This window comes from Harpegnathos saltator, unplaced genomic scaffold, assembly GCF_003227715.2.
Source record: "Harpegnathos saltator strain DR-91 unplaced genomic scaffold, Hsal_v8.6 scaffold650, whole genome shotgun sequence".
Lineage (NCBI taxonomy): Eukaryota > Metazoa > Arthropoda > Insecta > Hymenoptera > Formicidae > Harpegnathos > Harpegnathos saltator.
Genome location: NW_020230483.1, coordinates 283,587 through 308,698, shown reverse-complemented (window position 1 = coordinate 308,698; position 25,112 = coordinate 283,587). Strand labels below are relative to the sequence as shown.

At 48.3% G+C, this 25,112-nt stretch overlaps 1 protein-coding gene across 1 annotated transcript in view; it reads left to right on the top strand.

Moving 5' to 3' along the window:
- The window catches only part of LOC105187497 (myoneurin), a 29,046-nt gene extending 5,608 nt beyond the window's left edge, over positions 1-23,438 (top strand). The window contains exons 2-4 of the mRNA XM_011148311.3: positions 12,803-13,897; positions 19,374-20,039; positions 20,701-23,438. Of these exons, the coding sequence (XP_011146613.2) occupies positions 12,803-13,897; positions 19,374-20,039; positions 20,701-21,513 (2,574 nt within the window). The 3' untranslated portion in view covers positions 21,514-23,438. The remainder of the gene's footprint in view (positions 1-12,802; positions 13,898-19,373; positions 20,040-20,700) is intronic.
- Positions 23,439-25,112: the final 1,674 nt, after the last annotated feature.

Sequence of the window (25,112 nt, the reverse complement as noted above, 5' to 3'; positions counted from 1 at the left end):
ATGATACAATTAGACACGCGTGTGTTGATCTCCGTATATACCCCCGGCCGGTGAGAAAGTATATCGTCACGATGAGGAGGCGTATCTTGTGATACGCATTGCGTTTCTTCTTACGCGCAGGATTTTACGTGGAAATATAACGGATATATATTTCACGTCGTTCCAGATAGCAGAGAGATAGTTAAATGGGCAGCTTGTGACTTGAAACAAATACGGTAAAGTGGAGGTTTACACACGACGCGTAGTTGTAGTTGGAAATTTTACACCGATAATTTATTGGCCCCCAATAAAAACGGAATATTTAAGAGCCCAATTGAAGTTGGAGCCCTAAATATTCGGAATTCGGAGATGTATTGTGGTTTAACACACGTACACTGCTCGTTTGCCCCTTCGTGGTACTTTATTTTATGGCTTCTCGTGCTCTAAAATTTACAGCGTTGTGTATACTTTTGATTAATCAGCGGCGCGAGCTGCCCCTCCCCCCCTCCTACATCCATACACTAATGTCGATAATGGACGGGCATTCCTTCCGTCTTATCGCTAACATTCGCGCATTGAACGAAGTTCCCTTCCTTCTTGCCGAATCCCCTTGCCGTTGAGGAAAGAAAACCAAAAGAAATCAATGTTATTCTGTGTTTTATTATAGAAGCACTGATTAAAATTACTCAAAAGAGAAAATATATCGTGCATTTTTTTATTTTTGCTCGTATGGAGAACATGCACCAAGCATGTGATTTCCGATTATAAACTACGAACGGTGCCGACCTAAATTTCGTGTATCTCCTTGTTCACGACAAGTTCGCAAAATGTCCGTTGAAAACAAAAACATCTTGCATAATAAATGACATACCTGGTACACATACGTCGTACCGCTGCCCGAATTCTCATCCCGCGTCCTGCGTCCTGCGTCCTGCGTCCTGCGTCCTGCTTCCTTGATCCAGCATCCTGCTCCCAGCTGCTCCGTCGTAGTCCTCCGGATACTCCGGTTAGTGTCGGTGGCACTAACACTTGCATCGACACTGTCACTGACACTAGCACTTGCACTCGCGTTAACATTCATGTGGATACGATTCGATCGAAGAAACGAGCGATATTGACTAGAATACATTTAAAGGCCGACGAGAGGAAGTAACTCAATGATACACATGTCGCGATATGTATGAGTCGCCCGTCGACTCGAGGCATAATAACGCGGACGTGGACGTATTTGCAAGTTGATTCCGTGAGCTTACCGATACAATCAACAAAAAAGGATACAAACTTCCATCGCCGATCACACACGGGCGACACACACGCGTAACGCCTCGACGACCGAGAAATCGCAATACATATACGCCTTCCAAATATTCCGCGACAAGTCCCGTGTTGAATTTGCTTCTTGTCGCCCGTCTGTTTAAACAGCGACTATTATTGCTATTGCATCGAACCAAAATTTAAATCTCCATCGGTACGCAGCGTTATTGGACGCGCTACCGCGCTGTCTTTGCTCCGTACACCTTCTTCCTTTAGCCTACTCTTGAGAATTTTCAGATCCTATCCTAAAACTGTCCAACTGAAATAGAAAGAAATAAAAAAAAATAAAATCGCTGAATACAAAAAGAAAATTATTAGAAACTCCGTAAATCTGTCCTGATTATTCATACAAAGTATAAAGTTACTTACCCGTATTAATTAGGACTCCATGTAAATTAGGTTTCATTGACTTCTCTCTTGCACATAACTAATTTTTTCGATTAACAAAATGAGAAAAATTTCACAAAAATTTTTTGTAGATGTATAAATTTCGAGTATCGAGACGGTATAAAAAAAAAATACAGATTCCTAGACTGTTTTAAAGTCCAGAGGAACGCGAGTAAAACGAGGTTTTATTTCCCACTTAAATCCTTATCCTATCAACCGAGAATTTTGTCTCGCAGGAAGAGGGTTATTTCAGTTACCTGGACATTTAATGTCGGATATCAAAGAGTCATGATAATAAATAAGTATCAAGAAAGGTAGGCTATGTACTCGATTGAATGATACACAGTTTGTGCACGCATGAGCATCACGCGTCGTATACTGGCGAATTACATGCAATTTAAAAATTCGCGGTTTATTTTTAGGAGGCCCGATAGAAAGAAAAGACTTTAAACGTTGCGTGATGAAAAGTTATAGCCTTTCTGCAGGCGAACAGATTATGGCATGCTCGCGCACTTTTTGCAAGCGTACCGCACAAGAAGCATATTTCTCCTGTGGTCGGGCCATCATTAGGATGCCGGTGCAGCACGAGATCACGTATTCATTGCTTAATTAAGATTATCGTAACTTGAAAGGGAGCGACCGCCAATATTTCACGTCAGCGGGTATTGCTCACGTCAATCGGGATAGCGATGTCGACACGTGTACGATCTCGTGATCCTAAACAGCTTTCCGCGGCTGTTTGCGCGCTCTTACGGCGTCGTCGATGACCCACGCGCGGCTTGTATACACCCGCGTATACCAGAACTGTCGCGTTCTCCTCGATTCCAGATAACCGGGGGCGGGGAGGGGGTATTTAATCACGCAGAAAGAGAGAGATAGGGAGGGACACGAGGGAGAGGAGCTACAGAGAAAACGGACGCTACATTATAACGAAATTCAAACTCGGCCGTTACTTTAGCGAGACGACAACGGTTTTCGCTTTATTTCTACTATTAGCGTTTCGACTATTTAGCGTTCCGTATGCTACACGACAGATAAACACGACATCATTTTTCAAGGTGGAAGGCAGAATTATATACGCATAGAAATCGAAGAAGGCCAGGGAGCGCGTGCATTCGGCATTCGCATAAATCAATTAAGTTCATCTTAATAAACGCGCGGCAGGTAACGGCGACACACATATGGGGAAACAAGATAACGGGTAGAAGTTGTCGCGATGACGTACCGATAGGATTTTAACGTACCGGGTCGGAACTTGCTTCGGAAATTGCTAATTAACGGAGGTCAGGATGGAATTCACCAGGGAACTAATTAAATCCCGGCAGTCTAGGTCAGCCTGAGAGAGAACGAAAATCAAATAATATATGAGTAAAGGAGCTTCATATATTATTCTTTTTTCTCTTCCCTTGTTCATGTTTTCTTTTTCTTCTTCTTCTGAGACGCGATTTGCGTTTAATTCCAGATAAGATCTCACGGCAAACCAACTCCAAGTGTCGAGTCCGATTCTCTATTGTCAACAGAGAGACACAATACATCGACATCTGTGATGAGCATGTTTATTACTTCGAAAATCCGCAGGAGGGATACACGCAAGTAAATTGCGCGCGATGTGCGATGCGCGCACGAATGATACTAAATACGCATTATAATAATTGTACACTGGACGACATGCAATAAATATGTAGATATTCTTTGATTCTGAGAGAGCTTCGCCTACATGAAACGAGCATCGTAGGTGGTATGCTGGAAAGAAAAAAAAAACGGGAGAAAAATTAAATGACTGTTTCATTAGAAAACGGAGACGGAACAAGGATTTATCAAGGACTATACGATTAACGTATAATACTAATAACACCGATTGGAATAACGGACTGTCAGCTGAAAGCTGCTTCTCTCGCGGATAGACTCCGGGAATATCGAGCATGATGATGAGCTCGATGGATCTTTTATAATTCAAGAATTCCCCCGGTTCCTACATCTGCAAATTTTATTCGAGCGGCAGATATTTGAAACGGATACAAATAGCAGCGTGTCACAATGCGGCTTTGTCGAACTAAAAATAAAAAAGAAATGCGCGTAAAAGTGACAAAAAGTACTTGAATAAATATATAGAAATAATCAGCGGAAGGCAAATGGGGAAAATTCTTCGTCAATTTTTCCACGAGCCTTCGCGACGGAAGAGAAGAACGTGAGAGGAGAACGGCCGAGAAGAAGTGAATTTGCATTTTCTTCCGAATGATTAAAGCCTCAACAAAATACGTCGGGCAATAAAACGTTGCGAGACATGCACGATATAATTATACATATATTTGTGTAGCGACTGCGCTTTTAAATGTACGCGCACATACACACACAATTGCATGCACGCGACATGATTGTGCCTCAATCTCCCACACAGTCGTATTTCGCGCGGCGACGGGAAACGATTTCTCGCGATACCATTCTATCGCTCAGGGCAATTTCGTTAACTGCTAACGTATCGCTACGTCTAAGGTACGAAGTGTTCCATCGATCGTGATTACACGAGCGCGCGCTACGTACATTCTAAGGAGGTTTATCTGCATCATCCGCGCGATCAAGCGGCACGGCTATTAATTCAATCGCACACTCTCGGGCAATAAGTATTCTCGGCACGCATCTTCCGAAACCCCTTCGCATGTAAATCGCGGCTCTTCTAACGTTACACCGTATATGCTCTTCTAACGTTACTCCGGGAGAAGCGTGTCCCAATTCGCGGGGCAGGCCGCTCCCCGGAAAGAAGAACGGAACGGCGGTGTGTGTTAATTTATTCAAGCGCGGTTTCGTCGGAACGACCGGGCGAACGCAAATAACGTGCGCGGTATTCGAATTTTACATAGATTACTCGCTCGCTCGCGCGATGTAACGAATGACAGGAGAATACTGGTTTCTCCGAATTTTTCGGCGATCCGCTTTGCAACGGACCAAACTTCTCTCTCTTTCTCTCTCTCCCTCTCTCCCCCTCTCTCTCTCTCTCTCTCTCTCTCTCTCTCTCTAACTCCCCCTCTCTCTTTTCTTCCCTCTTTCTCTCCTCTCTCTCTCTCTCTCTCTATCTATCTCTCTCTCTCTCTCTCTTCACTTCTCGTCCATTTTTATACCGCGGCACACCGCTGTGCCATTCCCGTATTCAAATTTCACGACTCTAAGATTGTAAAGTATCGACTGTGGATCTACTTAACTGATGACAGACGAGATGGTTAAATCATTTACGCGTCACGTGGTGAATAGATACGGCGTCGTTTGCGTGAAATTTGTGGGAGATCTGGATAGCCAGCCGGCAACGTGATATGCATATTTAGCGGAACAAATCTTTATTTACAGACACACGCGATTTGATACCGCGACGTGTCCCAATTTTATCTGCCAAATGTTCTTTCTGCTCTCTCAGCTGCGGATATACTTCGACGAGATTGTAAATCTATACTTCTTTTTTTCTTTCTTTCTCATTCCATTCGGTAAAAATCCAGGAATGAGAGTTTCGAGTTTAATGCTCGACTTTAATGTCTCAAGGCTAACACCGTTGGGCATACGAGATATACGTGTGAGAACTCTGTGTCCAACAATAAAGAGCGAAGGGACGGGATGTTTGCGTTTCATATTCTCGAGCGTCGTTGTTCCCGCGAGAGCGACCGGTTCCGCTTGGAGAATTTTCAATCGACGTTGCCTTCCAGAATATCAGTAGGTTCGCCGTGTAAGTTTGTCGGAAATCGAGATTTCCGACGTCGCGAACGAATGAAATCCACCTTCGAGCGTGCAACCACCGTGATCGTGAGCCGACCCTTCGAGGCTGCTCGCTCGCTCGCTCGTTCGTTCGGCCTGCAATGCGCGCTCGCATTATCGGATATACGTATGGATAAGCAAAGTTGTAACGGTACGTTTAAATTAGAGTGAGGGGGCAGTGGGCGTAGTTAGTGGATTGCTAGAATATGCAAAACACGGGAGGTTCGCGGGAGCTCGCGCCTCTTTTTCTTCAATATGGAAAGAGAGGAACTGAAGAGGAGATTTATCGGGCTTCCATAATACAGACAGTAATCGAGAACGTGAAATATGCCGGAGAGAGAAGTATTTTTCCGCAGGACCTTATTAAACACGGCAAACTAACGCTCAAAACAGATGGATTCTCATTCTCCCCCCCCCCTTGCCCCGTCTGCCTTGCTCTAACTAATTCCGAGACTTTGAGATGAAACCGAGTCGTTCAAGTGCGAACGGTGAAGCACATCTGTCACGACTGAATACACATCGGGAGATCGTTCTCGCGCGGTAAGCGCAATTCTCGCATACAGAAATGAGCACTCGTTGGATATCGATCACTCGCGAGTGCTTCGCCAAGCCGGCTCGATTCACTTATTAGTCAACGGCCGTGTCGATCGCGTGAATATATCGCCGGTGCAGAGCGCGCAAAGCCGAGATCGAAAGAGGAAAGCTCATCGTGTGGATTGCGGAAATCGCGCGATTTGCCGTCTATTGCCAGCCGATAAATTTATGCTTTCTTGCGGAGCCCGCAGGGCAGCGATAGCCCACGCTAACTTGACTTGATTGGCAATAACAATGTAGGGAAGAGGTCGCGACTTCTCAAACGAGTCGAGTGAGAGATCGCCCGAATATTTTACGATTCCCTCCGCAAACCAACGGTTCGACAACCCAAGCTTCTCTCACATTCCCGAGAGCGAGCGACAAAAGCTTTTACGAGCTGGACGAGAATTCGAGCCAGCGATTCTTGCCACCTCTCTCTCTCTCTCTCTCTCTCTCTCTCTCTCTCTCTCTCTCTCTCTCGTCAAGAGATACGCGACTGCCTTACTCCCCGCAAATTTCATTAATAACGCCAATTTGTTCATCGCTACCGTATGGTTAATGTTCGATCGGTACGTTAATTCCGAGGGAAAATAGATCGACCTCGGTTATTATTTTATGCCACGACACGAGACGCGTTTAAGATTTCTCCGCTGTGCTCCGGAGAACGCTTTCCTCGCCTCGAAAGGAGATAAACCATTTAGATAACGGCGATGCGACAAATTATTGGATTTCAGGTGCAATCATATTGATAGGATACCGACGGCTTGAGAACACCGCGGCGACTGACTGTAACTGATAACGTGAACCGAACTATGGTATTACGTACTCGTACAACTACTTATCAGCTCGGCATCTGTGATGCCAGCGTATCGCATCGTGCGTTTTCGATATTAATATTGATGCACGACGCGCTCCGGAGTGCTGTTACTCGGAACGCCAGGCTCGTCGCAACGATCCGAAGCAAATAGCCCGCGCATCGTCCGAAAGGCCGTGTCGTTTAAAAAGATGAATTAAACGAAGCTGCAAACACTAACGCTAAAAACACTGTAGGACATCGACGGTGCGGAAACGACGACGCCTCCGCGTGGCGTTCCCGTCGCTCGGAGGGCCGGAATTTCACACAAATTACAGCAACGCGAATCACAGCGCCGCTGCGATAATGCCGAATAATAACCGCGAGAGCGGGGACAGGGGAAAAATATTGCGGCCCGTTGAGAGATTATTGAGATTAATTGTGTCTTTTATTAATTCTCCCCCCGAGACTCCATTGTATTCTAATAATGCGATCGCGTTAGATTTGAGAAATCTCGTCACGGATGCCGCGGGCGGCGATAATTCGATGCGGCTTTTAACACGGTGTTGCGGCGCGCGTAATAGTTTATCGGCGTCGTATCGACACGACGCGGGGTGATTAATGACCGATACAATACGATGATAGAGAGCGCTCGCGCGCGGATTGGCAGAAATCGCTCTGCGCTCTCCGACCCGCTTCATCGGCCGCAACGTTTACGACTCGATTCGGTATCTCCGCGTGCGTGGACATTTAACATTCTTTCCACAGTCCTCACGGACTCCTGAACGAGAAAGCCGATTGTTTTAACCGTTTCCCAGAGACTTACACTTTCTGGGTACATCGCCTCTTGCGAGTTCGACGTCGTTGTTCCGACGCACGTATCCGCGCTTTTCGCGAATATGGAAAACGTCACGACAACGTAACATTAGGTAAATGTAAGTGCGAAACCAACGCGTCCAAGAACTCACGAGAAATCGCGACGAGATGTGTGACGCAATCGCAGAATTTTTCTTCTCGAATAAATCGGAATGTTTTTTACGAGTACTTAACAACGTAATCGCATCTGAAAGCGAATACTCGCGTGTGAATGTGACGATTAATTATTCCACGTAATTTCCCGTCGTTCTGCCTGTTTCGAAAGCGAGATATATGGCCTTTTCGAGAATATACCTGCTATTTCTTCATTCGCGAATGCGCGAATGCGCGATTTTATTGCGCTTCGAAGGGAACGCTTTTGACGCACGCGACGTGACGTTGCCGTTTTATCACGTGTAACGCGGATCGACCTCGCCGTTTGCGAGCACCCAACGATCGCTTCGACGTCACGTCGACGGTACGTGACGTTGACGCGGACGTTATACATACCGTGCGAACTGACCCTTTAAACGGAGCTTGTTCCGTTTAGCGATTACGCTCGCCGCGCGCGCGCGCGAGCGCGGTTTCCCCTCTCGCCGGTAATTATTTCCAATTGCGCGCCAAGCGCGCGCGCTCGTCGATTCGAATAATTTCAAACACGGTTCGAATTCTCGTAGACGCGATTAAATCGCGGCTCTCGGCGTTTTCTCGGCCACGAAATCGCATAATTATCGTCTTGAGCGCAACAGCGCGCTCTCGTGCGCGCGCGAACCGCCATACGCGCGCAGCGCTTATTCGCGATGCTTTCTAATAAAAACCAAGTGATATTCGTTCGCGCTGTTGTTGCAACACCCGCGGCCATAAGGACGACGGTATTCACGCCGATTGCGCGGCCACGAGGCGTGCAGAATGTTGCATTCAATATATGCGTTTCGAGCGCGCGCAAGCTGTTTCTCCTCCTGAGAGAGTTTCCTATAATAATTATCGTCCCGGCTCTCATTATCGTCAACCTTTGCCCCGCCACTCGGCAGGCGAGATCGTGAGTTCGGCCTGACAAGAGCTCGCGATTCCCGCTACGATTCCGGAAATTTATCTATTTATCTAGAAAGGCTGAAACCCCCGCCCCCCCTCCCTCCTGCCCCGAGCAGGATTTGATTCGTTAGCGCAGCACTCGATGCGCGTCATGAAATCTCGCTGTTATCCGAGCGCGCGAAGCTAATCGCGAGGATTCGCGAGGTGCTTGACAATTGCGACAGGCGCGAAAGATTCTGTGGAAGAAGAGATCCGCGAATGAGGGATTGAGTAACTCGGAAAATTCGACGACGATGGCGGCGACGATAAGTCGTCGAAGATGAACGCGTGGAGCCGCTCCACCGTTTTTACGGTGGAAAGTTTGAGGAATTTCTTCAAGAAGAAAATCTCGCGTCTGGCAAATACTCATCGCGCGCGCGACTTCTCTAGTGGACTTCTTTCCCCGACTTCTTTCGTGACTCTTCTCGGATAGTCGGGCCCAGTCGACTCGACTCGACTCGACTGGGCCCGACCCGACTCGACGACTCGAGAGTCGCGAGATCTTTCCATGCATTTCCTCACGAAATGTACATATTTGCTGAAATGCCGTAACGCGCTGTCGCACTCTTCGTGGAGTACCTGCAATTACGCGAAGTAGGTGCGAAACTGTGCGCTACCTCTCGTGGGAAGCTGAAACCGACACACGCGCATGCACACACGAGCGGACAAAAAGTCCCGATCGAGCGCTTATTTCGAAAATTGATTCCCCGATTACTATAATTACATTGCACGGACAAGACGAGGCGAGGATCCGATCGGAGTGCTCTCGACCGCGCACCGTGAATTTCGTAACGCGCTGGTCGAATATACGCGCGCGCGCGCGATAGATCACATCGCGGCTGCGGATAGAAAACGTGCGCTTCTTGTCGGAGTATTACCGCACGCTCGCGTTTTGATCGACAAGGTCCCGGCAGTGGTCGTCGCGTTGCACAAATGCGCGCGCGCGCGCGATCGATCGGTCCATAAATCCGCAGAAACGGACTGAAAAGTCGCGCGCAGCTTGAAGCCATTAACCGTTCTCAGTCCATTACAGAGATCAGCGCGCGGATATTTGTAGCGATGTAGTTATTGATTGATAGATCCCGATGGTGCGACCGACGTCTCGCGCGATGGATTGATGTATAAATCGATGGAAGCAGACGCGGAAAAATTCCGCTCTCAGCTTGAGACCGATAACCGTTTAGCGCTCACAGATGCCGGGCTTCGATATTGGTGGCAACAAATTGGCGGGTAACTTGAGACGCCGCTATCGTCTCGCCGCGCACGCAAGCAGCGACGAGCGATTCGCGCGATAAATGGCAATTGAAATTTTTCATACACATTGTGTCTGCAACGTCGCGTTTGCGGACACTTCCGGCAGGCGCTTAGCCGCGAGAAAATCCCAGCGATATTGATCGACGTTGCCGCTAGATTAGCATCTGGAGACGGAGATGGAGTTATCAGAGACAGTACAAGCGTTATCTGACTGCGTCAGGGGTGAAGGGGGGAGTCGGAGACGCGCGCCGTAAACTCCATAGATCTAGATACCGCGAGACTAGTTAGACTCCAGCAACCTACGCTGCCTAAAGAGTCCGTAAAACACATACGAGATAACATCAAAATAACGCTTATTACATCGTTGATTATGTCGACGGTGCGCGTTCGGTGATAAACGCGTCGCGGCAGCCTTGATTGCCTCGCCGGGAGAAAAGTCTACTTTGTACTCGTCGCGATTATACGTCTCACCTCGTCTCGCCTAACCTCGCCGCGCCTCACCTCGCCGCGCCGCGCCACGCCGCGCCGCGCCGCGCCGCGCCGCGCCGCGCCGGCGCGAAATATATTCCGACTGCAGGCGATGCAACGCTTCCGGAAATATTTACGATTCGAGGGCAATACGCGCAAACACTAATCCTAAGTAATTGCGCCCGAGCTCACCGCCAGGTAAAAACGCCGGGATGGCCTTGCGGTGCCGCTGCCAAGGGTGTAGCTACCGCGCGATAAGAAGAATCGCACGGCACGGATGCGGCAAAGATTCACGCACGAGCGCGAATCGTGACCTGTTTTCTCCAGCTTGCCGCGGAAAGAAAGGTCGAGTGTGCGCGCGCGTCGCTCAGTCGAATTTTCCATCATTCTTCCTCGCGAACCGAAGAGAGGCGCTATTAATAGAAGATGCATTTTTTCGTATGGAGATGAAGCTCGTGCTGAGACGCGGGACACTCGAGACACTCGACAATACCTCGCATTTTACCGCGAGAGAAACCCACGATCGCTAAATAAACTCCCCTACGAGCTGAGCTCGATGAGGCGCGTCTAATGGATATCGGTAATCGCTGGATTTTTACAGACCGCCACATCCCTGATGGCTTCAAACGTGGGCCGTATCGAAATCCTCTTCACAGATACGTCATCCGACGGAAGTAAAATGTCAGTCTTGTCGTCAGCCTGCGTTAAAAAGCCATTTTTTGCGCGCATTTTTTGCACGCGGGCATTTTTTCGAGTCAGCTTGACGTGATCATTTTCGTTTCTTTTGGTATTGCCTGAGATAACATACGCGAGATCGATACGCGCATATCCGGAATGAGGCGAAGCGAGCTGGTAGCATTGGCGGGTATTTGCGTAAGAGTCGAAAAATTCTGTCTACGCCACTGGTGGTACGCCAACGGTGCGGCAAAGTTGCATCAAGCTGTCGGAGCCGGTGCAACCGAACACTTACTACCAGCGTTTCATTTGCGTCTACATGCAGGAACGATGCTCTCGTCATTTTTCAACGCAACGATGCGTTAAAATGCTTGTGGAGCGGCGCGAAGGAGAATGATTGAAGGCTGCGCGAGGCGTCTGCAGCCCCGCAGCAGGCGTAAAATATCAACAAGGAAGTCGGAAGTCGGGAGAAATCACGTGGAACTTTTGCAGAGAAACTCGCGGACGGTAGACGCGTCTAAAATGGAAACTTTAGCTCGACCCGAATTACTAGTCATAATTACTAGTCGTAAGAAATAGAATCTAGAGGGCATTTTAATTGACCCAATATCGATATTAATCGCCTTGTCTGCGACAACTTCATGCAGCGCGTTTCGTCTCGCGAATCTAAAGCTCAAAACTTTACAGTGTACTTTTACACGCAGCTATTACATAATGGAACGCAAGAGTGCATCGCGACTACTGTCATAATTCGCGTGTGCCGCCAATGACGCCGGTAGGTCAATTTGAATTGCTGCCCTGATCTCTCTTCCCTTTCCCCTTCCCTCTCTCTCTCTCTCTCTCTCTCTCTCTCAGTGATAGACCAATAGCGATTAATTGCAAGAATAAATTGGAAAGCGTCGAATCGATCGCCGACTCCGCGTAATTACAGTTACCTCTGTCTCTCTCTCTCTCTCTCTCTTTCTCTTTATACGATGTGTACGATCCTCTCGAGCCTGTCAACAATGAAACGCTCGTAATTCATTGTCCACGTTCCATTATCCGCGTGCGAATAATGACGTAAGAAAAGAGGAAGTAAATCAAATGTGATCTTTACGAGCGCGTTAAAATAAACCGCCGAATGACGTAGAAAGTCCCGAGCTTATCATCGAGTCGATGACTGTTAATGCGGTCATTTCGATGCGCATATCAAAGTGCGCTACATCGCTATTCTATATTCTTGTTATATTATTGGAAGAAAAAATTGCTGCAAGTAATATGCAACTGCGCCGAGTGCGCAGCCGTTTCCGCTCTTGTAATCATGGAAGTTGAGATTTTCCGTCTGAAAACTAGGACGGTAATCAAGTTTAACCTTCTTATGCAGCAGGCGTGCGATAATCTCTCAAAAGTCTGGTAAATGTTCTTAATGCATGTAATTATTTGCGCGCCCGCTATGTAACACGCTATTAAAGATCCTCCACCGACACACAGGCCGCCTATGATATATCGGAGCATATCACTCACCTATAAATTTTTCAGTTCCTCTTAGCCCGCCGTCTTATCTGATCCGTGATTTTTGCCGCGAGCACTCGTGCGGGAAATCATCTCTCTTCGGCCGATGCTTTTACAACTGACCGCCTGATGTTACCGTCATTACTCCCATCACGCCGCGTTTCCCGACACTAATAATCGAAATCGTCGCTCTTTTTCCCGCAGGAGGTACTGCTGGCGCACAGCAAATCCGCCGTTCATTGCGAGCCGATCACGGTGATTCTGGCGGAGGTGGAGGCGCCGGAACTCGCGGCACTCCTCGGCTTCGTGTACACCGGAAGCGCGACGGTGCCGCGAGTTCGACTGGATGCGTTTCTGCGCGCCGCCGAAGCCCTGCGCATTCAGCTGCCGCCGGTGCCAGTCGTGATGACGTGCAGAGCGGACCAGGCGGACTGCAAGCTGGAGGACGTCAAGGACGTCAAGGTCAGCCCCAAGTACTTGCAGTGCGACCAGTACCCATCGTCCGACAGGTGGTACCGATCGGCAAGGCTATCGTCGAGGCTACCCTACGAGGACTCGTACGATCGGAAAGAGTCCTGCGGCAGGGTATATCCTGCGCCGGAAAACAGCAGGGACATCCTCAGAGACACCAGGACGCTCCATGAGCTCGACAGTCCCGTCAGGTCGGCGTTCACGCCTACCTGCGCGAGCGCATGGCCAATCGGTGGCTTCGTGCAGCAAGACCGAACTATGGGAGAACCCGCAGCGGAGAAAGATCACATCTCGACGACAGGTAGACCGGCGCACGAGCGCCACGCCGACAAGAACCACGCGATCCCAGCGGTTCCCAGCGGTGGTGAGCCGCTCTTCAATGTGTACCAGTCGACCACGTGCCTTCCACCGGTCGGATCCGCTGCGGAAGGATACGCCGGGCTGGATCCGCTCGAGAGGATTCGCACGGGATACGAGAGGTTGCAGGTGATGAATTGCGTGACCGGCAAACCGACGGATGAAGACGCGAGCGCGGGTGGCTCGGGCGAGTTTTGCGGAAGAACACGGGACGATTACAGTCGCAGCGAGTGCCCCTACCCGAGCGGGATGCAGTCGTCGTCCTTGCAATGCGCCGCCGGTCGAACGAGGTCGTACGAGAGGCCCGATTACGGTCAGGCGGGCGAGGATCTCAGCTGCGGCGAAAGTTGTTGTAGGTGGAGGACCGCCCGCAGGCACGTGGCCAACCGCGTCACCGCGTCGCCGTGGCGCCAGATCATCAGGCCTCATCATTCACCGAGAACAAGGCCCGTCGAACGTCAGCTCGATGATGTGAGTACCGTCGATCGCGAGCTCCGTCCAGGTTTAATCGGAATTAAAGATTCCAAGAGCGGCTGCTCTCTTCGGTAGATCTTTTTTCTGACCGCATTTGCCAGACAACGCTTTTCAATTCCACTCACGGTGAGAGTGTACTCGATGAGTACACTCGGCTGCCGCGCATCTTGCGCGGCGATCTCGAGAAGTTTACGTTTTTGTAAAAATAAATTGCTTCACGGCTTATCTCAAATTTCCTCTGCGCGCAATTGCGTAAACTCACTTTTATGAGTCACAAAAATTCCACGCTACGGGAAGAATCGTTTTAATCTTCAATGTCGCATCGACGCGTAATCGACGCGTAATCTCTTAATCGATAAGTCATTCTGCTCCTGTCGAGACGTGTTACACACACTATATACTGGTGGTACGTAGAAAAAGGAAAAAAAAGAAAAAAAAAGAAGAGGAAAAAAGAGGTCCCTGTCGTACAATGTGAGAACCGGTTCTTGTGGGAATCAAACAACTTCTCTCCTCAACAGTTTACAGTGATTATCGAAAAGAGAGGAGCGTGCGGAGTTCCACGGTCAGTGCATACACGATTAGGATGTACGGAGTATTTCAGGACACCCGTCAAAATCCCGTTGCCGGGATTTACCCACCGATACCCACCGATCCCCACCGATACCCACGAAAAGACTGGCTCTATTGGGTGGGAACTACGCTGAGGTTGAACGCCGTCGTACGACACAATCAAACGTCCGTGTTTGCGTCCACGACGCCGGGAAACTTGCCGGGCTGTGAAAGAAGCTGATTCAACGACCACACTGTGTCAATCATTTAAATACATAGCCAATGCGGTGGGCTCTTTCATTTTCACGCGAGCCGATAACTGCCAGACGTTTCACGTCGCGAAACGAAAACAATTTGAAGGAGTTTCGAATGCGCTTACAAGCGTACCTCTTTTTTTTTTTACGTTCACCGATTGATATAAATTTACATCGACATCGACTTTATGATATGTATATTCGCTCTTCTTACGCGCGTATGAATTGAGCAGATTAATCAGTTTTCGCGTGCGACTTGCTCGCCGAGTATTCACTCCGAGCAGCACACAGCTGGTATCGTGATTCATTGCACACGACGATGAATCTAGTTTTCGCAAAATAGCACGTAGCGAGGATAAACCGTTACGCCCTTAATTAAAGTAGCAGAAGCGAGACATATTGAGGCGACACGTCGAATGTGTGTCATCGTAGCGCAAGATTAACGAGGGAAAATGCCCACGATATATCCCAGGCCACCTCTATATATCGCTCACGAGATAATTATGTAGAAACTACATTTTCCGCGTTTCACGAAGTTGCAGTGACATTAATCGCTCTCGCGATTTTCGACCAATTATAATACGCGTGCGAGAGAACGGATTCCACTCCATTCTCTCCCGCGTGCAATTTTATACTCCTTCAGTCGTCCATTAACTTGTAAAATGCAAAAACTCATAAATGCGCGGACTCTGCAAGATCACGACGAGAAGAGGAGAAACTTCGTTGGCTGGTATGAGAAACTCTGAAGCGTATTTTATATATCGAGAGCAATCTTCCGCATGATTTTCTAAAACATTAACAAATAACGCAAATAGAGACGAAAGAACGAGAAAGATGTGACCTGAAACACACTGCATGATTTTACGATAAATTGCGCGTATAAATCTGCTGTCATTAACTGAAGCAGTGTCTGAACTTCCTCGCAAGTTCGTTAGCTGCTACAGAAATCGAAATATCAGATATCGTATTTTGTTAGAAACCTTGACTCCTGAGTCCGGTTTTGCCTGGTTTTTTTGCCGAAGGTTTCATCAAAGGCTTATCGCGTATCTATAATCGAACGTCTCGCTTCGGCCGTTATCCCGTACTTGCGGCGGCTTCTGCTAAGTATTCGTGAACCGGATTAGATGCTACATCATTGAAATTCTATTTGGAATACGACAGCAGCTTTTCCTTTATAGGTGGATCTTAAAGGATATACTGCTGAACGAGCTGACGCGCGACATTCTCCGGTTGCAATTGCACATATAAAGGCAGATTTGCATAATGTCATAAAATGTACGGTGTGAAATATATATATATATATATAGAGCCAGTTTTAGCCATTTTTTAAAATATATACAGTCGATAAAACGATAGTAGTAAAATAAACCGAGCGAAAGTAACACTACTAAACTCATATGTATACACAGGATGGCCCACATAACTTTTTACAGCTCGATATCTCGGAGAATATTTCATTGACTTTAAGATAAGCAAGATTTAGAGAGGTCTTAAATTGTATAGATATGAAGGGCTTTCAAATTGGAATGGAGGTTAGTGTCCCAGCTCCCGGTCGTATAGCTGAGGCGAGGAATAGTTTTACAATTTTAAATTACATTTTTGTATTCTTCCAAGGAAACAATTTAGTTTCATCTGGAACATTTTTTGTCAGAGCATTTTTTATTACAAAATATAACGGTATGAAGTTTCGATTTATAGCTACATGAGACGCTCGCGAATACGAACGCGTGAAGTCAAAGTTACGACACTCTCTACATTCCGACTTGTCCAATTTATTAAATGTTCGTTATCGAAATGTCCATCGTGGACTCTACCCCACCCATACGCCGACCGAGGCAAATTGGAAGGCAAATTTCCACTCCAGTTCCTGCAGATCCATACAATTCAAGATCTAAATCTTTGAAATCAATGAAATACTGTCGATATCGAGATATCGAGAGCTATAAAGAGCTAGTGTGGACCACCCTATGTGCAACGCAGCACGCGTACCGCGCTTAAATACCGTGATTACTCACGCAATTAAGCGCTTTCGCGTTTATTCACTAACGGAGACCCGCTCACGTACGCTAATGACAACGTTCGTTCGTTCGTTCGTTCGTTCGTTCGTTCATTCGTTCGCTCGCTGATAAATGTTCGGTATAATTCTAGTTCTGGTCTGGCAGGTCTCCTCAAGTTGCAAACGACTCTCACGTATCACGTGTTGTTACTCGCTTGACGATCACAGATACGGCCACGTTTATAAACGCGCGATCAAGACCGACCTTTCCGACACTAATAGAAATTACGTGCTATTACGGCGCCTGGCTAAGAGGGTTAATTGAATTAATAGACAGTGAAAACGCCGCGCGCGCGCGCGCGCGCACGCACGCACGCACGCAGTCGCGCGCCCGCTGCTGCGCGCTCGATGCGCAGGCATCGTCGTCAACAGGTGACACGTTGGCCCCGCGCGCGCGAGCTTCCACCTGCGTCGCCCTTCACTCGGATCGATATCGTTCCGCTTAATGCAGCTCTATCAGTTAGCCCGCTCTACCCGCGCTCGTTTATCAGGCCGCGCTTGCCGTGATTGCGCGTCGCCAGCTGGCGACGCCAGCTGCGCGTCCGTCGCGCGCGTTATTACGGACGCCTTACGACCTGGGAACCTGGGCGTTTTCTCTTTCGACGGGATGCGTGCCGAATTTCGTGGATTTCGTCGTGACGCGACGATCGCTTGCGCAAACAGCCGCCGCGCCGGTGCAGCTTGCACCGAGCACCGAGATTGGCCGAGATTGCAACGGGATAAGGACGAAGCGGATAAGGACCCGGCCGGCCGGTCCGGCCGAGATTTCCCTGCGCACGTCGCGTCGCGGCGAAAGAGCTCGCGAAAAAAAGAGCCTCCGTTTCTTGGCGCATCATTGTTTGGAGAAAGCACGTTCTCGCTCCGTCCGTTTTGCTCTTTGAGAAGAAGTCTGAAATTATACTCAAACACCGAAGACTGAAAAAAGACGCATTGTCCGTCTCATCTTAAGAGATCTCGGTCTTTCAAATTCCGCTTGAAACGAGATAAGAACGAGCCAATTTACTCGCGATTTACTTCCCGCGTTACGATCCAATTACGCAATGACAGCGCTGCTCTCGCGGCGTCGGAGAGTTCTTGCGAATGAACGTGATGGACGGTATCAGCGATCTGCCGGATCCGGAAAATATCTCGAAAAACGGCCGACTAACAAGCTGACGGGCGCGAAGGGTAGCGGAACATGATTTGAAAAACAAACGAGAAGAAGAGAAATCGTTGCAGGTGTGAAAGGCGGTGCAATCCGACGGGGTGAATTCCGCGCGTGTCCTCTGATTCGATTAGAGAGCGGCTGTTCAATCCGCGCGGAATGCGCAAAAATGGCGCGATAACCGCCGTACTTTCAAACGAGCGAGGTCGCTCTAACGGTTGGATTTTATCGGGTCGATTTGTATTTGGCGCGCTGTCGTCGAGAAGATATTATATACACGTCTGAATAATTTGCATCCTAATGACGTCCGCTTTCCTCGTCACGCCCGGGGGGGGGGGGGGGCCACAGCCATCGCGCGTTCGAACTGTCGAATGGCATCGGTTAAATTGTCACAATCGGAAACTTTCTAATTGCCGCTTTCTTGTGTTCTTTCCGGACGCGGTTCATTATTCGCGCACGCGTTCGTGAGCATTTACCGAGTACTGAGGTGTTTCATTTAGCATAGCACTTAACAGATGGAAAACAGTCAACGTACGATCAATGGCTCGTGCCATGTTTGTCGGACGCGGAGTTCGGAAACTATTCTTCAACGCTACGCTCGATTGAAATTCGCAACGAGCGATTACTCCTGCCGCGGGACAGGTGTTGAGAGCTTAAGATCGCTGTCGGGAAAGAAGAATGTAATTTATGATATTCTAGACAGGGTGCAATTCGTAAAAAGGTGAAAGAAATTTACCAATCATTCACGCGTCTTTTAGATAGAAACTTCCGCGAGATACGTACCAAAGATCAGCTCGCGAGTTTGTAAACAACAATGGCCATTCTTTGAACCATGAGTGCGCAAGAAAGATACGAGCTCGCAAGCTAGCGTCTATTCTATATAAATGTCGCGATGCCTTGACATTTCGGAAGCATGTTATATCGGCGAGCATAGCAAGGAGCCGATTGCTGAAAGCAACCGTGACTGAAAGTCGCGACGAAAAAAGTGACGAACTTTTTTTGAACTTTGAAACGCGCTGATACGCCGCGACGCGACGTTTCGATTACGCGCGAGTAATCGCCATATCGCAGTCGTTTCCTTCTTCCCCGCGGGAAAATTAACAAATATGATTAATAATAGTAACGAGTGAGTTCGATTTGGCAGATCACTTTCACTCACGTAAGGTCACACAAGGCTCGCAAACGAGAGAAAAAATATGCAAATGTATCCTAAAAAAATAGCGATATAAATAATAAAAAGTATAAAAATTTAAATAAATATATGTAAATTGCAACGGATATATGTTCTAAAAAAAAGTGTTCATCAACAGATAACGAACGATTCTGATCCGCGCTCTTTAAAAAGTCAGTCTCGCCGTGAACTTTTTACTTATTTTCCGAAATCTTCGGGTTCAAAAAATTAGAGGATAAAATGCTGTCGAGAGATCGATCGCGCAAGTAAGAAGGCGCACGCTTCGATAACTGTTGCAGATGGAGATGCAGAAGAAGCCGCCGACACCCGAACCACCACCACGGTCTACGATAATATCGATGAGCCCGAGGATCCAATCCCCCAGGAACGTGCCGCGAAACGATGGGGGGGGCCTCTACGCTTTCGAAGTTCCTATCAACTGCGAGACGAGCTTTAACGGCGACGCGAGACCGCGCGAGATGATCAGCGGCCCGGAGCCGAGGATCCAGGAGATCTATAGCTCCCCGCTTCCATTCGCGCCCTCCGGTCAGATCGCGCCGTTGAGGAGCAACGAGCCACTCTCTTTCCAGAATAGCAATACGTCCGCCCGACCGTTATCCACCGGCAATGACAATGTTATCACGAGCAAGAGCAGCGGAGGGTGCGGCGGATACGCGACCTCGCAACCAGCCCCGCAAACATCGACGAAGCCTGAACTGTCACATCCGATCAGCCGTTTGTGCGACACAATCGATACTGATGAAAGAGAGCAGAGAGTGCCCCCGGTGGAGACGGATGCGACGAGCGCAGAGAAGAACGTGGACGAGCGGATCTTCGTCAACAGCGACAACAACAACAACACCGAGACGATCGTTAACACAGAAGTGCCTCCTCGCGGGAAGTCCGTCGACGACCACAGGTGCGACCAGTGCGGGAAGACCTTCGTCACGAGGGCGTCGCTCAAGGTACGCTTCTCATTGAACGTTAACTCTTAATTCAGTCAGTTGTTTAATTTCAATTAATTCATTCGATCGAATTAATTTCCGTCAATTAATTTGCGCGTTGGAACGTCGCGTGTCTATTTCGCGTCCCCTCTAAATCCTCAAAGTATGCGTTCTACAGAAACTCATTCGCTCGCTCTCGCGACTCTCAGATCCTATGAATCAGAGTCAGACTGAACAATTTCAATTCATCGTATGATATCATATCATTATTAATATCATGTTTACAACATCGAGCGAGTTAAACGTTAAAGCACGCGTTCGACATAGCCTCTCTTCTCGTTTCTCGTTTCAATTTTATATCATTTAAATGGCCTCGGTTGACGTTTAATCCTAATTAAAGCTCGAGTCGAGTAACGAATTAATTAATTTCTTCCGGATGCTGTCTATCGAGAGAGTTCCGACAGGCGAGCCGCCTCTATTAACCTGCTCGCCCGAATATGAGTTATTAGAACGAGAAACACGTGTTAGGCCATGCTCCGCGCGCAGCAATATGAAATAAATGAGTTTCTAAAGAGGGCAGAGAGAGAGAGAGAGAGAGAGGGGAAAAAAAAGAAAAAGAGGAAAGGTTGCTTATGAGTCTATCCGATACATCGGCGCGTTCGTCTGTGTGTGTGCTCATCAGGTGCACAGCCGCACGCACTCCGGAGAGAAACCGTTCCGCTGTGCCGACTGCGGCAAGCAGTTCTCCCAGCTGCGCAACTACAAGTACCACCGCAGCGTGCACGAGGGCACGCGGGAGTTCGCGGCCACCTGTCCGGAATGCGGCAAGTACTTCAACGACCGCGGCTACCTGAGCTCGCACATGAAGATCCACCGGAACCGCAAGGAGTACGGCTGCGCGGAATGCGGCAAGAGCTTCAATCAGCGGGTCGCCTACAACATGCACGTGCGCATACACACGGGCGTGAAGCCGCACCAGTGCGAGCAGTGCGGCAAGGCGTTCTCGCGGAAGATGCTGCTGAAGCAGCATCTGCGGACGCACTCCGGCGAGCGGCCGTATCAATGCCAAGTCTGCCAGAAAGCGTTCGCCGACCGCTCCAACATGACTCTCCACACGAGGCTGCACTCCGGCCTCAAGCCGTACCAGTGCACCCTGTGCTCCAAGGCTTTCACCAAGAAGCACCACCTCAAGACCCACCTCAACTATCACACCGGCACCAAGCCGTACTCCTGCCCCAACTGCGGCCTCAGGTTCTCGCAGAGCAGCAACATGCGGACGCACTTCAAGAAGTGCAGCGTCAACAACCCCGTCGGCCAAGGCGCGGCCAAGGCGGCCCGCTGCGACGAGGTCGGGGACGCGGACGGCAACGCGGTGATGCCCCAGGTGATGGCCAGGAGTCCGGCGGACGCCTTGACGCCGCCTAATTCCGATCAAGAGTCCAGCATCCTCACGCCCATCTCGAAGAGCGTCGTCGCGATAGAGAGCAACGCGTAGCGCCGCAACTTCTGCCCGCTTGCGGGCACTTGCGGGATTCGCGACTCCCGCGCGGAGTAAAGTGAGAAAGAAAATGAGATGTCGTGAGCGAATCGTTACAAAGTGTCTGCGCCGCGTCTGTGAAAGCAGTGATCAAGAGGTGTTTCGCGCGTTTCGCGAAAGAACCAAGTGTTTCGAAGTTTTCGAAGCCGAAGTCTGTCCGTCGGATGATAAATCGATCGGAAATGGAGCTGCGCGCTCGAGTGCCTTAACTTTCACGTAGTTGATAAGCGTGGACGATTGTTATATATCCATCGAACAGACACGAAACGGATAACTCGTTGACGCTCGTTGACCGTTCGATCGAAATTACCGAGCCGAGTTCTGTTATCTCCGTTCATCACTGCTCGTGGATGTTGCTGTGTGTTACCCCGTGTATGGAAATAAAATATTTCGCGAGTAACGCGCCACTTGTAGGGCGCGACGACTTACTCGTGTCTCTGTGCCTAAATTAGCCTTTAAATCGTGCAATGTATTTTCGAATGACCAGACTTTTAGACGTGATGAAAAAGATCGAGAGCGGAAGTTGCTTCCATCCGAAGCGGGCTCTCTCTCGGTACGACATAACGTAACACGGTCATGCGCGCGCCTAGTGCCTTCCAGTTCCTGTGTATTTATTGAACTTAATCGCGATGCACGCGTGTATGCAGAATTCCTCGTCTTTTCTAATCGAATCTAACATTTAGCAGCTTCTCTCGGAGACCCGCGCGACGAGGGCTCGAGTACTACAGCGACGAAGAAAATTCGCGTCGCTCCCTTATTGCGCGTCGAACAATTAATAACCCCTCTCCGCCTCCGTCTCCACCTCCCCCTCCCCCTCCCCCTTTCTCCTCAAGAGCGCACAGCGTGCGATTGCGATACGGCAATGTCCAATTGCCGGTTGCAACACCTCAATTGCAAATGCAATCGAAAAGCCTGCAGCTGCTTGTAGGAAGTATCTCTCGTATTTGAAAGTAGTCGCGGGGACTTCGGAGAACAACCGAGCTTCCATATCAGCGCAAACAGTGCCTCGTAACGGCCTTTACTAGGAAACGTCCCTACGGCAGCATTTAAGGATCTGTTCCTAGAGCAACTTTGTTAACGACCGGAGCGTTTCTTTTTGTTTTCTTTCTTTTTTTCTTTTTTTTTTTTTTTTTTCATTCGAGGGTTCAATCGAGAGTTAGAGATTGTGAAACGACGTTGATGTTGCATTAAACATCGCGCGAATAAACGCGGACGAATAAGCTTACGGACGGTGTGAGCGACGGGGTCTTCGATTCGGTCCTTCGTCAAATCCTACTTAAGTTGCGAGAACACTTCAAGATTAGAACGAACGAGAAATCGGAGGAATATAAAAAAAGGAGTCAAGGAGAATCAAGGAGAAATATAGCAGCCAGAGATTCAGAGCGAGAGATCAGATATATTTAAGATGGTTAATTTCAGACTAAATGTTAGAAATATTTTACGAACACGTTTTTTTCTCGACTTGACAAATATATTTGAGATAATATATATTGAGCCGCGAATCGAGTACGAGCTTATGAAAATCGAAAGAAAACTTATATACAGAGTGATTCCTGCGGCGAAACTCGTTCCGGTAATTTAAAGAAAAAGCCGAGATCTCGCGTCATTATAAATGAAATTAGCAATTAAGCGTGTGCGATAGAATCGGAGACAGAGAGAGAGAGAGAGATAGAGAGAGAGAGAGAGAGAGAGAGAGAGAGAGAGAGAGAGGTGTTCGAAACACCGCCGACGCTATGTACATACTCGACGTGGTAAATATTTAATTAACGAACTCATCGCATATGTTAATAGGAGATACACGTTTAATATATGCATATATAGACTGTATATGTAAATTGAGATAACGAATAAAAAATAAAATGCAAATAAACCTTTATATTGTACAAAAGCATGGTGTATTTCCTTGCCCCTATTAAGTAATTAGACACAGTTCTCCGTTGCAAGCGAATGAGAAATATGACGGAACATGAAACGCACCACCGATATACTCAGGATCGAATAATACGATATCGTTAGTTAGTAACGAGTGCCTTGGCTTCTCTCTTTCCCTTCTCCCTCCCCTCTCTTCTCGCCACTCTCTCTCTCTCTCTCTCTCTCTCTCTCTCTCTCTCTCTCTCTCTCTCACTATTTTCATCGATTCAACAAAAAAATAAAAATAAAGCACGATGGCGGTATATATCCCGCGCTCAGGCCGCACAACGTGCGATCATAGTGCACGTAGGAATAACGAAGTATAACGGCGCAACATGGTGCAGGATACGCGAACGATAACGATAAATCGCGACGTGATAGTGTCTCTCTCTCTCTGTCTCTCTCTCTCTCTCTCTCTCTCTCTCTCTCTCTCTCTCTCTCTCTCTCTCTCTCTCTCTCTCTCTCTATGCCTCTCTCTTTCGGTACCGGCGGATTATCGTAAATCTTCGGCGTGACGCTAATCGCTCGTTAATAACCCCAACCGTGAGTGAATGACTTTCTCGACCGTACGTCGGTATTTTTGAGGAAAGCAGTGACACGCATCGCCATTAACGCTTATAATGCTTATTAAACCATATGTGTTCGCGCGCCGTCGCAACCGCCGGCGTTTAGACAAACATATATACCGCTTCTTCCCCTTACGTTATGCGGTTATAACGAGATGTTGACTTGTGATTTCATTTAAATGCATCTTTAATCTTGCGCGAGCGCGTGATACGGTGAACGTATATATATATATATATATATATATACACAATTTATTTCGCTCGCTTTAGGAAGTTGCATGCTTCTCGTGCATTAATTATTATTGTGTTTTTCGTTCTTATCTCATCACGCGAGACTCGTGATTCGCGCGTTACGAGAATCGCGGGAACGGACGGTGCGATAAAATTACACCTGACAGAGCGCAGCGATCCGATTAATTTCTCGTTTTGTTACGTTGCGAAATACTGAAAAGAACAGCGTCCGTCTGGTGGCTGCAGGTTGCCAGGCTGGGCCAAGGTATGCGCACAATAATGGCAAATCGCCAGCACGTGATGGTTTGTGGCTCTCGGTGTATATCAGATTACGGAAACGATCCCGTAGGAGCTGGATGCTGCGAGCGGATGATGGTGAGATGCGAAATAACAGATCCGCGGGATCGCGCACGGCACGTGCAAGGTCAAGCATGTGTCCGTGATGGATCATGGACCGCAGCGTGTGTGTGTGTGTGTGTGTGTGTGTGTGATCGAACCGGAAGAAACCGACGAAAGAAAGAACCGTACAAGCAAACGCTTTTAACCCGTTAGATATATTTAAGAGATACCAAGGGACATGCACGACGTGTACGATAGCGACGGTAAAAATGTCACGGCGGACTTCCTCATAATGCATAATGAAATGAAGCCTAATTTCTCTCGTCAAAATATCTCTCGGAGATTGACAAAACGCGATAAAAAGCAGCCTCGAAACCGGATGAATTTCTCGCCGAGAGAGAGAGAGAGAGAGAGAGAGAGAGAGAGAGAGAGAGAGAGAGAAGCACCGCTTCGAATGCATCGCAAAATCCACGGGATTTATCACGGGTCGCGCCCGTGAAGAGAATCCCT